Raw genomic sequence first — 18,419 nt, 5'->3', positions numbered from 1 at the left:
TACACGGATATTTTCACAACGACATGGCCATCTGGAATGAAACTAAGTGGTGAGCGAGAGTGGTGTGAAAATGGTCGGCAAACGCCGCTTTGTTTCATGTACGTATCATAAAATCGGCTTGTATATTCGCAGTCCTCAGTCTTCCAGTTTCCCTTTTGGAACGACAAATACAGACTACCGCTACCTGCTGGTATGGAGAGTTTTTTCATCTCACACAGGCGCAGAACGTACGTGCTAACTGGCTGTAGGCTGTAGTCTTTGCAGTGTGTTCAACTGCAACTTGTCATCCAAGACAGAGGCGATGTGAGGCGATGCAAAAGTCGGCCTTCATCACCGCTAGTTTTCTGATGTCGGGTTGGTGTGTCTGGGCATTAAGGTTGTGGATAGGACCGATCTGTACCTGTCTGTCCACTGATGGGTCCCGACAATAGAAGCAGAGTGTGTAGCACTTAGCGTCCTGTGGCAGTTGATGGAGGAGTCTGGTAAACTGTCGACTCCAACATGACTGATCATCTCTGGATATCCCCGGGGTTCTGTGTGAGAGCAAGAGAACAAATCTGGATATATTATATTTAATTCAAGCACATTTATTGGTCACATTAACAGTCGGGCGCTGGTTTTGTTTTAAAGGTTGAATTAAATGAAAGTAAATACAAATACATTTAATCTAAAACATAGCAATACAAGAATTACTTAGAGAAAATTCACCCAAAACAAGCTTAAAAAGCAAAAAAAAAAAGAAAGTAAAACTGCAATGATTAGTGGACTAATCGATTAGTCGATCTACTGAAAAATAATCGGCAACTATTTTCATAATCGATATATCAATTAAGTAATATTTCATGCAAAGATACTGTTTTCAGCCTCTTCTGTATTATATCATATTAAACTGAATATCTGACAAAACATACACACACACACATTTAAAGACATCACCTTGGACTTTGAGGAACTGGGTTGGACATTATTCACTATTGTCTGACATTTTATAGACCAAACAATTAATCAATCAACCTAGAAAATGATCGTCAGATTAATCAATAATGAAAATAATTGTTAGTTGCAGGACTGTGCAACAAAACCCCCGGAAAGAGCTCTGGGTTGTTTCCAGTAACAAACAATCAATATTGGAGTTGAAATGAAATGAAAACTGTCCACATGGCCTTGAACCCGGCCATCAATCTACATAAAACCAATCACCAATTACTCCTGCCACAAACCACGGAGTCAATAAATCAGACTGCACTGCAGCTAGAAATTAAAAGCCCGCTGATATAATTATCTAAAAGCTTTTATTTCAATCAGTCACAGCCTGGAGCCACTGACATGGTAATCTCTCTGGGTTACTTTTATACGAACGAGAGGTGCAAAGCTGAAAGAGTTGATGGTTTCTTCTTGTCCCTATTCCCCTTCTCTGTACACAGAGGACACTTTCATGGGGGAAATAAAGTAGTTTTGTGTCACACCTCCTGACCCACAGTAACCATGGAGATGTGGCAGCAAGACTGAATGTGGCGATTCTGAGGTAGTAAGAGGAAACAGCAGGGGCACAGATCTGCTCCCAGGCCCTACGACCTTTAGACATACTGTAGATCACTATGGAAACAAGACCATGAGATCCATATGTGTGTGGGTGGGTAGTTCCTGACATGTACAATCACTGATCCAAAAACATGCCAAATAAAACACAGCTAACTTAATTTAAACAGCTTGGGGCAACATATACTATACATCCGTTTTCTGTGATAGTTGCATAAATAAGTGCACAGATGCTGATGCTACAAAATGCTATGAATGCATAACTCCGAGAGCCAGGGTGTGTTCCACCTCAGATAAACACCACAAAAAAAAAACTTCCACACAAAAAGAAACAAAAAAAGCTCTGTTTTAATCTGAAGAACAACACTGTTATGTCTAAAAAAATCTCTTCAGACCATGACCACACAGACATTCTCTAAAAAAACAAACATGAAGGGCAGAGACCGGTTAGGAATCTCCCTGCTTTCACATTTATGAGACGTCTTTGTCTCAAAACCGCTAAAACTCCACAAACAACAATGTCGGCATTATGAGGTAAAGCAAGATGGACCTGAAATAGCTCCGTTCTAATGAGATAGTGGATCCAAACATGCCGTCACAGGGCTGACATAAAAGACTTGCAATTACCTTCCACTCACTGAGTGTCTTTTAGGGGAAATGTTAAAGAGGACCTATTACGCTTTTGTGCTTTTTCCCTTTATTTTAGTGTTATATAGTTTTTTTGTGCATGTAAAAGATCTGCAAAGTTACAAAGTCCACACCAAAACATTGTTTCTCTCCCCCACAGAAACACTGCTCCTAAACTGCCTGAAACGCCTTGCTTGAAATCCCGCCTTTTCTTCCGTAATGTGGTGATGTCACCAAGTAACACATTTGCATAATACCTGCCTAACGGCTAGTTTGGCACGCCCTCCAACAAAGCTAGTTAGAGCGGAGCTGGAGCTCAGTCTGAAGAAGGCTTGCCACGGTAGTCGGTGTTACACAGTGGTCAGGTATACACCGATTATATTATATACACCGTTGTTTTGCCTTTCTTACAGAAATAAAACCCATTTAGCTAATTTTCGCGTATCAGCGCCATGTTATCAATACATAGTCGGACGACAGACACTATAAACCGAAAGTGAATGTGTCTGCTCTGTACAGAGTCTCAGCACAGAGAAGCAGGAGTCAGATTTACACACTCTTGACAGACAAGACGATGGCGGAGGATTTGGTGTCGAAGTGAAAAGCAAAAGCGCCTATTTGGCAATATTTCAGATTTAAACCCAATGCTATAAGGGAACCATAATGTTAATGAGGCAGTCGCAGTGAGGAGGACGGAGCATTCACAGCCAGTGTGCGCAGCGGAGCAGAGCAGGGTGGAATACTGCGCCCCCGCAGCGAAAGCTCTACCGGAGAGGCCAGACACACAGCCACCTGATGTTAAAGATCAAAGTTAGCGCGCTACACATAATGACCATCATCTTTTCTTGTAGAATGTCTGGTGTAATTGGTAACACCGGTGTTGTCGCAAGTTTATTAACCGGTGGGAAAATTTCCTCACCGTCACATCCCTAGTCTGAAGAGTTTGATTTGGTTGATCAATCAGAGCAGATTGGGTATTTCAGGAGGGCGGGCCAGGAGCTCAAACGGAGCATTTCAGACAGAGGGTGAAAAGAGGTGCTGCAGCACAGCCGGTATGACAAAAATGAAGCAATTTTTTCTAATTAAAGCATGTAAACATGTTCTAGTAGAAACCCAAAATACAAGTATGCACTTGAAAATAAGCACAAAAGGTCCTCTTTAAGAGTGTTTTTACAAAGAAAACAGTCTTAATGTTTGTTTTTTTTTCTTTCCACAGCAGCTTGGTTAACTGTTTAACATCCTATAATACGGTGCCTCAAATCCATAGGCTGAGAAAAAGGTCATATTTTTAGTTCACAATGAGATGACATTTCTGCTTTTTAAATATATACCGCCAAATTATATGGAGTATTGTTTCCTATACCACTGCTCTGTTTCCCAGTGTCTATTCTTAAACACTGCTTTTGAGTTCACAGAGAAAGACCACTTTCTTCCCTCCATAACAGATTCATATGAGGCGTTCAGTTTGCATTTTGAAGGAGATTCAAACCTACCATGGTCTGTTCTGTAGCCTCCATAAGACTGCATGCTGGGAGACGGTGTTTGCCTGAGGTGACTCAACTCCGACATACTTTTCACTGAAAACACAAGAGGAAACAAGGACGAGAACATTTAATTAAACCTAACAAACAAAGCGGGTCACAAGCATATGCAAAATCAAATGCTCAGAACAAAAAGAAACCTAGTGACAATGACACAGGATACATGCTTACCATAAGGTGTTGGCGGAGAGATGGGGAAAGCGGGGGTGGGAGGAGTCATGTCACTCCCGGCTTCGACCCCGCTGTCCATGTCTGGGCCCTGGGCCCTGTAGTCAGCGCTGTCAGTCCTGTACAACAATGGGTGCTGTAAGAAAACAACAAACACATGAACATGAATCAACCGTACAGAATAGAAGCGCCATTATACACTGTGTGCGCACATGCTGTATTTTACCTGGGTCTGTGGTGGCACACAGGGGGAGTATGTCCGCTGTCCTCTGTACTCCTCCGTCACACCCCACCCTGAGTTACAGAAGCCTGGATGATCCGTGACATCACTTCCTTGGCGACTCAGACTCCGCAGGACACCCACCCGCCCCTCAGTGGACTGGACAGCTGGATACACACAGGTAGACAGCAGCAAGCAGGTCATTACATGTTAACAGATATACAGGCATCACTGATTTCAAGGAAGTAAAGTACATTTAATGAAACGCTGAAAGGAGAAATAACAATAACCTTTGGTACCTTTTAGGAAAGTGTTTTTTTCCAACACATCTTTCTCTTGTCAAGGTACTTTTGTAAAATGACTTTAATGGCTATACTCTCTATAAAGTTTGGGATTGATGACATTTGAATTTAGTGACAGCACCACACTGCTAAGCTCGTGGGAGTTGTGCCTGCAGTCATGTTTAGAGAGGACAGCTGGGGGATGCCAGGGGTCTGGCTGGAGGGTGTGGAGTGTGTCTGTGTGTGTGTGTGTTGGGGGGAGTGTCAATGTTGTGACTACTCTGCCACTCAGCACCAGGGTGTTAATTTGAGCCCTCCCAGCGAGCTCCGACCTCTCAGCCCTGAAGAATGCTAATGATGCACAAGTGCTAATGCCGGGGATCATTACTCACTTTGTCTTGGGCGGCGAGCATGGATGACACAGAGAGTGTCATAACATACTTGTCAGTGTTTGCCACTACATGCATGCATCACGAGTTATTTATTATGTCTCATCGGTGTACAAGTGTTTTACATAAGAGGTGTGAGGAATAGTCGTGGAGACAGGCGAGCATGGATGTGAATGGTGGACTCTCTTTCTCTCCAGTGACTCACTATCAGTGCCATCATTCCTGTAACTTAATATACCCTCAAGAGCAGGGTTGGGCAACATGAGGACAAATACAGTATTGTGAGGCAATAGAGATCTGGCTATTTCCACTGAGGTGGCTCTCCTTCAAGGTTGTATCAGGTCGTAAATGAACATGACGGCTTTAAGGCAATCTTGTCTTTGCAGCACTTTTGCATCAATGTGTTTGACTCCTTAGCTATAAATTATTTCTCACTTGAATTGTCTATAAATGTACTTTACCATGATAAGGTGACAAAAACGTTATACTTTTAGAACCAAACTAAAGACCTTTCTTTACACTCGAGCATTTACTTAAATAAACACAGTGTATTTGTACAGTATGCTTGCATGAGTGTATATGTATTTTTATGTGTATGTATGCATGTATGGATGCCTCTCTTTATTTGTAAATTTTTGCTGCTTTATGTGTTGCCTTGTTTTTGTGTTTATGTAAAGCACTCTAAACTGCTTTTGTATGATATGGTGCTATACAAATTAGGGCTGTGTGTTGGCAAGAATCTGGCGATACGATACGTATCACAATACAGGGGTTACGATTCTATATATTGCGATTTATTGCAATACTGTAAGCAAAGCAATATATTGCAATTTTTATAAATCTAATTTTAGGAAAACTGTCAGTAGCATCTGAGAGTCTTTTATCTGAGTAAAAAAAGTATTTTTTTTTTATGCAATCAGACCAGTGGGACCTGCATTTGTATTTATCACAGTCCAGAGGGCTAATACACTGAGAGGGCGTATCTCTTTGCAAATTAAATTAAGTATTGAATGAGTTCATCATTACAAGTAAACTATTATTTAGAAAATGATAGTGTTTTGGAGAATCGATACAGTATCACAAAACATAAAATTGCGATATTCAATATTTTCTTACACCTCTAATACAAATACATTTGTATATAATTGATTAAAAGTACATATACTGTAATAGAAGATTTTATCCATATTGCACATCCCTACTTAAGAGGAATCTTATACTGGGATTTTATCTAACATCATAATAAAAGCACAATAATTCATTGAGTGAATACTGATATTAACATAAGCAAACACATTGTATTTATAGGCCTTGTGCTATAATGTTGTTTGATCAAATGCATGGTAATTGTTAAGTAATATAATATATAATACAAATCGAATTAAAATGTTACTGCCTCCTGGAAGCCATGAAGTTACTGGAGATATAAGAATATGAAGAATTTTGCAATGTGCCAAATTTCTCCTGCACGTTTTGCTATACTTTAGCCTCAGGCGGAGAGCACCCTCAACCTTCCTGAGTTTTTGTCACCTTGTGTCCGTTGGACGCAACACACATACTGCAACATTCCTCCTCCAATCTCCATCTTCTCTATTTCTTCACAGTAAAAACAAGGACAACACGGAGACTTGGTGCAACGATGTGACGAGCACCAGCAGGTAAAGCATGACTGGTCTAGTTACATGGATACTAGATGCACAATTTAACACAAAAAGCCCCATTAATGCTTGAATCGCTTTCAACAGTCCAAATGAATCATTCATAAAATCAGCCTTGCTTTAGGGTAAACAACTTTTGCTCCAACTTCATGTTATAACACAGCTGGGCTGAATGACTCCATTCCTGTCACCAGTGCTAACAGATAAAAGCCTACATTACTTCCTACAGGTTGTTTGCAAGCGATAGCTTTCTGCGTTTGTTTCTTGGAATGACGCTTCCGTGTAGTTGATATGCACAGACAGGTATGCCTTTGGATTCGAATGGAAAAAACATTGCCTCCGGCCTCACTTGTTCCTCCCTTGGAAATTCCTCAGGCCTCCCCAACTCGTGCCCCCCTGCAACCACACGTGTGCGCCGCTAACACCCAGACAGCTCTCTGCATTTTCTTTGCCTCACTAGTTCTCAGCTAAAGAAAGAAAAATAGCACCTAGAATGAATATTCTCAAGTCAATAGTACCAAAATGAATAACCTGTAGAAGCACACATACACAATATGTCTTTAAACCTAATGATGGAGCGCTCATGTCATTTGAGGAACTGTCAAGAAGGCACAACATTCCAAAAAAAACACTTCTTTAAATACCTACAGATCAAGATTAAGATGTTATTTCAACCTCTGCTATGGCAAAGGTAAAGTTTCTATAAGATATGACCTATTGGTCTCTGGCTGCACTGAATCTTGTGAGCCAAGGTTAAATGCTTGGAGGGAGGATTTGCGAGTGGAGACTACACTTGATGAATGGCAGGATGCTTGTCTTAAGGCACAAACACAATCTGTTATACTAATAACAAGTTATACAACATAACTGGCTGATGTGTACTTATGTTACTCCAGTTAAATTACAGAAATTTGATAGCAATAATCCAGATACATGCATCAAGTGTAGTCAGGAAAGGGGGACTTTAGTCCACTGTCTTTGGGACTGTGCTATAATAAGTGAGTTTGATGAGATTTTATCTCTAAAGTTCCCCCTTGACCCAAAGGTTTCTATTTTGGGAATGTACCCCACATACACAGAGAAGTAAACTAATTCTTCTTGATATGCGCTGCTTTACTACAAGCAAGACGTCAAACTGAACTCTCCTGGAAAAATGTTAACGGACCTCGAATAGGTCAATGGATGAAAGAAATGTCTCAATGTCTCTCAATGGAAAAAAATAACCTATATCCTTAAAGGACCAGTATGTAATATATTAACTGTAATTAATCATAAAATGACATTGATATGTCATCATAGATTAAGGAAACATGCTAAACTGAAATACTGGCTTCTCCGACAACAGTGCTACAACCAGTAATGTTCTCCTTTGAAATTTCCATTCCGGTCAGGAACGTCATTTTTGTTTTGGCCGGTGTGATCCCGTCCGCTGCCCATTTCGACACCTTGTTGCCACAAACAAATTGGCATGTAAACACAGCCTTCAGCAGCCATGGAGGTAATCAAACAAACTGGATCAACAGAGATAACGCTAACGTTAGATTCTACCCGACCTGAAAAGCCTCGGTACATCTCTCTGTGGTCCGTGTGCAGCTGGGTTATCAAGGCAGCGAGTGTTTGAGACAGTACTTGGTCGTGTCTAGAAGGTAACCCTGAAATTGCAAAAACGTGAGCTAACTGCTATCAGTCACACTGCAGGAGGGAGCGGGCCATGGCTCCAATGTTTTGAATTTGGACTGCTGTACCGATTTTAAACGGCAGCTGTCAGTCCTACGTATTGCTCCTTTAGGGCAAAAAGGACTTTTTCAAAAAAGTGTGGGGACCATTTATACACTATTATTGAAACTGCTGATTTAGAAGCACACATACAGTTACTGAAACACATCCTGTGAATTATTCTGCAGTGTTTTAAGATCATAGACTTCCCAGCCATCCTTGATTATCCTCCTGGGATCAGTTTCAACTTGAACAAAGTGGAAATAACTTTGGTGGATATCTACTCTAGAGTATGTTGCATAACCTCCGTCTGCACAGCAAACCTAACAACAACAGTCAAAAGGAGACATTTTACAGGAACATATGAGAGAGTGTCTATTAGAGATGACTAACATGAAATGAAAGAAATGGTGTGTGTGTTTTACGTAATGCTTCTTTTACACACAACAATAAGCAGTGGGAAGGTCTGTGGACTTTGATTTTGTAAATAGCTGTATTCCCCAGTACGCAATGTCTATAATCAAACACAGAGAGACGGCGATGTTCAGAGAGGTCGATGACAGCTGCTCTCTCCCTCTCTCTTCATGTAAGGTGCTGATCCTCTAGTCAGATAGCTACACAGGCAAGTCTGGACGGCGCTCTTTCTTCAGATTCATACTGAAAACATCTGAAAACCTGGCAACCACCCCGCTATTTCTGCCACTAAAACACGCCAGGTGGAAGAGGGAGAGGAGGAGCGCTTTGTTGAGTTAACTCTGTAGTGAAGGGAGAAGAAAAGCTGAACTACTCTTGTTTTGAAATAGTCCCAACATCTTAATTAAAGTTGCTTAATTATGTTTATTAGATATTTATAGCAAAACATCTTCTCTGGTTTCATAATCACACATTTCTTTCACACTTCCAGACCGCACCACATCATCACCACCACCACACCCAGACTGTCTGACTGTCTTACCTGTCTGCTGTGTGTTTTTCAGGGTTGCTGCGTTATTATCGCCCAATCTGAGATTGATGCCGTTCGGGCATTTGGAGACCGAGCCGTTCACGTGCGTCCCGCCGTTCCTCTTGATGGAGCTGCTGTTGCTTGAAACCGGCATGAATGTGGGATCCAGATCCATTATGAGCTGGTTGAGCTGGTCGATGGAGTTGTCGATGTCCATCGTGAGAGACTTGAACTCCTCGTCGCGTGTGTTGTTGTTGTTATTGTTCATCGTTGCCTGTTCCTTGTGCGGCGCCGTGTTCCTCAGAGCGTCGTCCCTGGTGGGGCCCTGTGGTTCAGCGTTGCTCTGTGCTTTGGTCGAACCGCCCCCTTGCTTGTTCCCTGTGTATCTCTCTGTATCGTTTCCATCATCTGGCATGTAGATGAACTGTTGTGCGGCGACCATCTGCTGCTGGCGAACCCAGGACTGCGTGGAGTAGCTGCCCTGTCTGTAGACGTGCTGCTTGGGCACGGGGGCCCCGCTGGGATTAGCGGAGGCCACAGAGTTGCTCCTGGAGTTTACACAGCCCCTTCTCGCCTCAGCATAGGCTCTCTCATACTCCTCCATGGGTGGAGGTGCAGGGTGGTGGTGGAGGTGGTGCTGGATTTGGCTCTGCTGCTGCTCCTCTCCTCCGGGACTCCCGAAGCCGTCCGACAGCAGGGAGTTCTGGCTGCTCTGGTGGCAGGAAGACGACAAGGTCCCTAAACTGTCCACGCTGTGCAGGTCGTGACCTGTGATGACCTCATCATCCAGGATGTCCGTTTCCCTCTCTCGGGGTCTGGGGTCTCCGTTGATGTGCACTTGTGCCGGGACTACCTGCTGGATGACCACTCTGGGGACTTGATCACCCATCTCCCCCAGTGAGGGGTCCTCAAGACCGAAGCCACTTAAAAGGCGCTTCAGCTGGACCTTTTCCTGCTGGCTGGGGCCCTGGTTAGGCCTGATGGTGGCGGTGGTGGTGGTGGTAGTGGTGGTGGTGGTGGTGGTGGAGGGGACAGGTGTGGGTCTGTCCGCCCACAGAGACGTGCTAGACAGGCCTGAGTCACTGCTGACAGAGAGGGCGTGGTCGCTGTGGTCAGGGCTGGAGGTGGAGGAGGTGGTGCGGGCCCCTCTGCCCAGCGTCGCCTCTCCTCCGCCGGGGCTCCTCTTGTTAGCTGCCTTGTCCTGGGTTAGGCCTTGAGAGCGTGGCGCTGCAAAATAGAAGAGATGCAGCGCTTCATACGGTCAGCCGGTATGGGCACAGAGAGGACACACACAGACAGCAGCAGAGACTCAGACGCAGACGAACACAAAACCCAAAACACTCTGTTAACATGCATCATCCCACCATAACCTCCATCATTCAAAATCTGTTACGGACAAAACTCACAATCACACCTCACCTGACAAAGACGACACACCAGACAATACAGAGCAGACTACAAATAACTGGGACATGAATACATTGAGAAAGGAAAAAAAACATGTGAATCAACAGATCACCTTCATTAGATGTGTCAGAAACAAATCCGTCATCTTTTTCATATTCTAGTTCATCTCAAGCAAAGATATTCCACTCATCTTGCAAATAACAACTCCCACCTGTCCACAAGGTGAACCGCCGAGGTGCTAGTGTATGCAGCGTGCGCGGCAGACAAAGGTGCTCCTCATGCTCGGGTTATATAATGGATGGATGTCGCTTACAAAAGTCAGACGGCTGTGTATCTCCCTAGTCTGACCTCTGCATTCCTCACCCTGCTGCGATTAAGCCACCCAACTCCCTCTCGCCTGCCCCTTGACCCCCCAGCATATGTCCAAACAACCTCCTTAATCCTCACAAGTGAAAGGAGTCAAATCCATCACAAAAAGAAAACAACGAAAATCAAGACTTACTCAAAATGAGGGCTGGAGAAAGAAGTGCGTGTGAGCGGCGTTGCCAAGTAAGTAAAACTTTGCTGTTTTCACTTTTCTCCTCAACAAAAGAGAGCTGGAACACGACCCCTACGCTTCTCCCTCAATCTGCCGCCTTAAGTACTTGCCTTTCAGTCAAACCATGACTGGAGGATCTGAATACCAGACACGCATGATAAAAGCTCCCCCTCCTCCTCCTCTCCAAAAGCTCCTGTATGTATGGCTTGCCCCCCCCTTGGCTCGCACAAACACACTAGTTGAACCTGCATCCGGCCTCGGCTCAGGCCTCCATGCAGGTCCAACAAATCCCTCTTGTGACATTAACCTTTGGCAAGGTGCATTGGTTTCAAGACAGATGTTTCCCACTGTCCCTCAATGCTGGCCATCTTTCTCTCTCTGTGTCATCACCCTGCCTCCCTTTTCTTCCCCCCCCTCATGGCCACCCCATCTGTCTCAAGAAGAAAAATCTCTTACCTTCGCTGCCACTACCAGGTAAGCACACAAGACAATCATAGCCTCCGGGAGAACAATACTTGCAGCAGAGGAGAAGAGGCGACGCGGACACACAAGAGCGGACATGGCTTTTAACCAACAGATAATGGTTAGGGTTAAATCAAGTCAGAATACGATGAAGTTGGCCCCTGCTTTCTTTCTCTGCTGAGAAGGTGAGAGTGTTTGCACTCCACACAAGGGGGGGGGGACCTTGAGATCTCCAAATAAGGGCAGAGGAATGTAAACAAGTGAGGCGGGACTTCGGGTTTGGAGGCGGGCTGGAGGAAAGGAGTAACCCGACCTCTTGCCCTGCATTAGGGGACTACCCCACTGGGGAGGAAAGGGGGAAAAAAGAGGGAAAGAAAGAAAGAGAGGGCGGCCCGGAGAGGATCAGAGAAAGAAAACAACATTCCTGCAGCTCCAGACTTTTTTTACTCGGTAAAAAGACACTTTTTAATTAGAGCAATCCTTGCCTTCTACTTGGAGCTCTGAAAAGCAGAAGCCACGTTGTTGTTCTCTCGCTCTTTGTGTGTCATGCAATTGCCTCTCGTGAACAATACCGGCAAGAAACAGATGTGCCCTAAACTCAATTATGGGCTTCAACAATTGTTTTATAAAAACTGTTTTACCTATCAGGGATTACACTGACATTAACAAACCCATGGATGGTTAACCAAGTATGTTCTTTGCTTAAGAAAATCAGTTTATATCTAGCATTCATCATGTCGGTTGTTGTGGTATGGTCAGTCCCTGAATAATCCACCAATTACAGTGCAGAGAGCGGCGAAAACCAGAAGCGTTCCTCAAGCTGCTGCTCTCGTATCGCAGGAGGAGGTCTGGCTGTGTATGGATATGCAATTACCCAACCCTTCCCATTCCTTCCCAGTTACTACCATCATCCCGCACCTCCTGAATGCCAAAACCGTGAGTCGAAAGCATAATGATGATCATCATCCACGTTTTCTTCCGCCCAGGCTTCTACATGTGCCTCCAATGTGTAGACTGGGAAATATATCTCTTATAGTCCTGTGTACAATTTGTACAGGACACGCTGTACATACGGAGGGGAAACTCCATTATGGAGGGGTTAAATTCAATTGTGTTTTTCATTTTCTCACACACCCCTAGTGGTATCTTGTCATACAGACAGTTTTGAGATATCCATCACTGAGAATTCTGCCTCTACTTTAATACCATGAAGGTAAATAAACATTGAAATTTTAAAAATGTCAACAGCAACATTTCCTTGCAGAAAAAACATAATCCATGGACTTTGTTGTTTTCCCTCTTTTTGCAACTTTGATACTATTTTGCATCCTTTCTTAAATTGATATTTTCAAGTACGAGTTGTGTCTAAAAGGTAACCCGCAACTTGCAAAAATAGTCAATACGAAAACTTATCCAGTCCTTATCCATACCTTTTCTGAAAAGAGATGTTAGTGTTGATTTTTTTGTAAAAAAAATCATTTTACAGTGCTGTGAGTCCAACAAATTAAATTCCATCCACCTACATTGTATTGAGGTGGCAGCAGAAATCTGAGAAACAGATATCACAAACTATCTGCATGGCAACATACTGCTAGAGGTAAGCAGCAAATATAAATTTACCATTACCATTCAGCACCACTCATTTTAAGGTGAGACACTACATCGTTTTTCATGCACTGATCAATTTTGCTTCCATAACATCTTATCTCCATAGCATGTCTTCTTTCAGATTAGTGGAACGAAACCATCCAAAATACAAAATTAGGTGTTTATTTTACTACACTTCGTCTATTTTTGTCTGTATGGAGTCATAGGAGTGCCATAATAAAGAATAAATTTGTTAAAGAATAAAAAAATAAATGTAGAAATATAAAGAGGAATAAATAAAATAAAAGAATAAATAAATAAACAAACAAATAAATAGAAAAATGTGGAAATATAAAGAGAAAAATAGAAGAATAAATAAATGTGGAAATATAAAGACAAATGACAAAACATAAAATAATAATTGTAAGGATTTCTATTTATTCTTCACATTTATTTGTTCATTTATTTTTCTAAATATATATTTATGTATATATTGCATAAATAACTATTTTTCCTGTATATTTTTAATTTAAATAATAATTAATCATTTTAATTTATTTATTTTTATATTTTTTTCTTTTTATCCCTATATTTTTCCTACTCTTTTCCCTTTTGCTTTTGCTATTCCTGGAAGTGCCAAACTGTCAATCATCTGGCTTTGGGCGGGCCTTCCTGCCCAGGCTGAGAAGTCAATTCCCGCACACATGAACCGATTCTTTGAGAAGCCTGAGAACGCCTTGAGGAAATTTCTGCAAATTTGGCACAAATGTCCACTTGGACTCAAGGATGAACTGATTAGATTTCAATGTCTTGAAGTAAGTAATCAACTTGGGAAGTTTCATGGTGAAATCTATCAATTACAATTTTTAACCCTATATTCAGCTGTAGTGTCTCCCCTTTGTATTCACTATCAGATATTCATTTCTTCAGCCAGCTGTCAGCCAAGCTACACAAAGACAAAAGCCTACTTTGAGAGTAAACTTAAGTCAACAAAGTTCTGGAAAAACAATCTTTTAAAATCCAGCTCTTCATTCACACGTGGGGAAAAGCACACACTCTCACCGGTGATTGACCAAAAGCCATTGAAGTAAATGAGGTTTTCTTTTCACAACCTTAGCACTATAGTGGCAAATGATTTTTAGACTTCCTCCTCCTGAGTGACAGCCTCTCAGAGTCAAACTGGGCCCGCCAGAAGACTGCTGGTAAGTAGATGCAGAATTCCAACAAAGCTCCCAGTCTCCCGTCTCAGATGTAGTGTTTACACGAGAAAACGAGGCTGTAAATATCCCACATGAATGCTTTGGAATCAAGGGAAAAGAAAAAAAAAAATGCTCCTTTGTTAATGCCTCTGCTTTGCTTTGATGAATTCTTAAATTTGAGTCTTTCCATTGCAATCCCAGAGTGTGTGCGCATAAAATGATATATGGACGTGTTGGGGTATTTTAAATGAAAATATAAAAAAGGCAGCTCATTTTCATCAAGCTGAACTTCGCTTATAAAAACAGTCAATGAATACTGGGAAAGGGTGGATCTGTGTTTTAATGCTACCACCGCGTCGCTCTATTCTGGGAGGTTGTTGTGAATCCTGTGGTTGAGTGGCGAGCAACAACCGCAGCTGGGACGGGACGCCCCGACAGGGTGGCTCTGAGTGTGAGTCTATGTGTGTGTGTGTCTGTGCTAGTGAGAGTGTGTATATGTGTGTGTGTGTGGGATGGTTAAAGCATGCCTATTCATTTGATGAACCAACAAAATAGAAAACTCTTGAGAACTAATTGCTCCTCCTCTGAAGCCAGCATTCCCTACATACAACAACACTCCTCCCTATCCTTCACACAGGAGCAACACGGCTCGTCGTGCCAAACATACTGCAACCTAGAGGTACTTTTCAGCTTCCTGTCCTTTCCTCGCCATAATAAAAGTCTCCACAGGGCCTGCCTGGGTTTTAAGTCCCACTCATGAGCAATAACTCCCATTACTTGCAACATAAACCAAGTTAGTGGTGACTGAGTGTGCATGTTAATGCAATCACACTGCAGCCCCTCAGCAACATGGAGCAGAGGACCTGTCACGCTGTGTTAATTCACTGAGAGGAAAAGAGAGCGTGTGTGTGTGTGTTTGTGAAACACACTGAATGCTGGAAACGTAACAGCAAGGGAGGGGGAAACTCCATTTAATGTCTAAATAACACCCTATGCATACTTCTTCCATTCATAAAACAGCCACTGACATTTTGTTATAAAGCCTTGTGAGTCATGTAGTGACTAATGCAGCATTGTAACTGTACCTTCACCATCACAGATGTTCTGGTAGGAGTCCCAGCGGATTAGAGGATCTGCTGTGTTGTAGTCCACAATAACATCTGCCCCGTTTTGCCACCTGTCGGCACCTGGACCCAAAAATAACAACATTGTTGATACTGTATCTAGGTGTTTGTTTTTTTCTTCACAACACAGAAAGAAGCATAAAATACTATTCATCATTGTCTGTCATGGAAAAAAGGATTTTGTGTACATACTATATTTAGGGTTAGGCAATAGTTTGATATCATAAACTTTCAGTGGAATTGTATCACTTTGGTGCTGTGCGATCATACATGTTGACTTCATATCACCCATTCCTGAAGATATTAAATAATCGACAAATCTTACTACTTAAACACAAAAAATAATAAATAAAATATTTCTATGGGGCCATTATTTTAGCAGGTCTATTTGCAAATGTGTGTGGAGAGCTGCGTAACTGTGTTTCAATCCTTGTGTGCATAATCAGATTTGTAAATGTGAAAAAATAATCTCTAAATGCGTACAGAGATCTGCAAATGTGTATTCAGAATCCGTGTGTGTGTAATCTCATTTGTAAATGTGTAAAAAAAAAAATCCAAATCTGTTTTAACATTTGCAAGTGTATTGAGATTTGTAAATGTGTAGACAAATCTGTTAATGCATACATAAGCCCGAAAGGAATCGTTTAATATTTTGGGAAATACTCTTATTTGCTTTCTTGCAGAGAAGTTCAATACCATTCACATGTCAGTATGCCAAGTATGAGGCTACAGCCAGCAGACAGGTAGCTGAGCTTAGCATAAAGACTGGAAAAAAGACTTGATTCAATCGACAGATCTGTAAAACTGAGTTTCTCCACAAAGAATCACAGAAAAGCACCACTTTAAATCTTGTGTTTACCAGAGATGTGCTCATAAGTTCCTTAGAAATAAGTCATGAGAGTGGGCAGCCCTATGATAAACACTCGAGCAAACAGAGTATGCACAACACATGCTGCACACACACAGACCCACACAACATAAGTTTTACTCCTGCGGGGCTCTGGGGCAGCACATGCTGTGCTTCTTTACCTCTCTGTCAGCACACACTTCACACTACATTTCCCCTCCGCAGCATTCCTCATCCCCTCTCACCAGGGGGCAGAGGGGGAGGTACGGAGCACGGGACAACATGAAGGAAGGGAAAAATGGAGAAAGCTCTGTGTCTGCTTTTCCAACTAGAGTAAGAGTTATGAATCTACCTGGGATCTTCTCCGGTCCCTCTGAGAACACCAGCTCCACTTTACCATAATCTGCAAATCTGGGATCTGGAATGTAAGCACACAGGAATGCCATTAGTGCGGCCATTCAGGAGAGGAAGGATGAATGTCTGGGAAAAGGATTCTCTCAGTCAGTAGGCTACACGTAACATGTTTGGGAAAACAAGATTATTGGTCTCAAAGTGCCAACAGTCTAAATTAAGTCCAGACTGAGCCCTGCAGATGCTGCGTGGAGCAGCAGGAGGAGTCGTAAAAACTAGCGGCAGCACGTTGAGACCTGCTCTCAGGGTTGTTGTTTTTTTTATACCTTTGTTGGCAGTCTCCATGTCCTCTTTCTCAAACATCAGGTTGTAGCCCTGCACTGCTCCCGTGTGGAACTGCAGCCGGAAAATGACTTCACGTTCCGAAGTTACGTCACTCTTGTGATAGCATTTAATCTGAGAAAAAAAGAAATTGTGATTGCTACAATCAATACTGATGTCATAAACTCTGTCAGGCATCTTGTTTTCTATTATTTTCATACCATGATGTCTCCCTTTAGAAGCTGGGCAGGCTCCAGGGTGATGCATACTCGGTCTCTGTGGCCTGGACCAATGTGACTGGAACAAAAACAACAGCGAAGTGAGTCAAAGTGAGCCACAGTTTGGAAGCAATCGCAGATATTTACAGAAAGCGGCATTCAAATCAGCATTAAAGTGAGTAAAACAGAAGATTTCTTTGATGTATTCCACTATTCTTTGAAGTAAACAAATGACTGTACCACATGTGAAAGCTACTTACTAGATTCCAGATGAATACACTGTTTGCATTCCCTGGTAAACCTTGATGTACGGACGACAGACTGAAAAGAAACAAAGATAAATAATAGTTACAAGTGCATTGATAGCACCTTAAGATGCCTGTTAGGTCAGATATTCATGAGTAGCTTCTCAGATTGTTTTGTTCACAGCAAGTGTGATAATCTGTTGTTGTGAGAAAGGGATTTCAGCACCACAATGTGACGAAGACCTCTGTTGTTGTCGGTGAAATTAGGAAAAACAGCAATTTACATGCAAACATGGCTGTGAATTCCCTGGGAACCCATAAAGAGGTTCTTCTCTCCAGCTCTGTTTATGTTAGTGTCTCTATCTGTCTGTGCATGTTGGAAAAAGAGAAAGATATAAAGCACAGATAAGTCTCCATCTTGTTTACTGCGCCGACTCTGATGTGGTCGTGTCTGGGCTCTTTTATGCTGTCGTGGTGGCAGCGACTGTGTTTTCATTGGGAGCTGCAGCAGCTGTGTATAGTGGTAAACAATATGAGTTTTAACCTCCAGTGGCGTCGAAGTTTGGGATGCCGTGAAGGATGACGCAGTGCAGGAACAAGGGCGAGGCGTTGATCTTCATGGAGCCACTTAGAAGACTGTTGAGGATCCAAACATACCTGACAGGAAAGCACAGAGGTGGATGTTAATATAAATACACAGGACCAAAAACATGCCAAACATTCGAGGGTATCCAAAGGTATGTTTTTTAGCCCAGTCCAAAATGTGTCACTTGTTTACTTTTTTTTAATCGGATATTTAACGACCACAATTTAGCAAATTTGAGTCTGCTTGTGTTAAACTCCAAAGCAAAAATACAGTTCATAACTAGTGCAGCACAGGCCGAGATATACAGGCTTTTAATCCCTAGTATGGGTCAAGCTCCACAGACGCTGGATCCTTCACTTCCCATAATGCAATTTGATTGATGACGTATTTTCGTTAGACCCTCCCTGCCTGGCAAATGTCCACTTCTTTCATGCTAAAGCTTCTAGTTTGTT

At 42.5% G+C, this 18,419-nt stretch overlaps 1 protein-coding gene across 2 annotated transcripts in view; it reads right to left on the bottom strand.

Moving 5' to 3' along the window:
* LOC141777284 (tensin-3-like) overlaps window positions 1-18,419 on the bottom strand; it is a 39,672-nt gene that overhangs the window by 8,353 nt on the left and 12,900 nt on the right. For both annotated transcript variants that reach the window (XM_074651410.1, XM_074651409.1), the window contains 11 exons: window positions 17,926-18,038; window positions 17,397-17,457; window positions 17,140-17,215; window positions 16,924-17,053; window positions 16,599-16,664; window positions 15,361-15,462; window positions 9,095-10,309; window positions 4,102-4,262; window positions 3,879-4,011; window positions 3,660-3,743; window positions 401-533 (listed from right to left, as the gene is read on the bottom strand). In XM_074651410.1, coding sequence (XP_074507511.1) covers window positions 401-533; window positions 3,660-3,743; window positions 3,879-4,011; window positions 4,102-4,262; window positions 9,095-10,309; window positions 15,361-15,462; window positions 16,599-16,664; window positions 16,924-17,053; window positions 17,140-17,215; window positions 17,397-17,457; window positions 17,926-18,038 — 2,274 coding nt within the window. The remainder of the gene's footprint in view (window positions 1-400; window positions 534-3,659; window positions 3,744-3,878; window positions 4,012-4,101; window positions 4,263-9,094; window positions 10,310-15,360; window positions 15,463-16,598; window positions 16,665-16,923; window positions 17,054-17,139; window positions 17,216-17,396; window positions 17,458-17,925; window positions 18,039-18,419) is intronic.

This window comes from Sebastes fasciatus, chromosome 11 (assembly GCF_043250625.1).
Source record: "Sebastes fasciatus isolate fSebFas1 chromosome 11, fSebFas1.pri, whole genome shotgun sequence".
NCBI classification, from domain to species: domain Eukaryota; kingdom Metazoa; phylum Chordata; class Actinopteri; order Perciformes; family Sebastidae; genus Sebastes; species Sebastes fasciatus.
The sequence above is the reverse complement of the archived record's forward strand: the minus strand, read 5'-3'. Positions and strand labels throughout refer to the sequence as shown.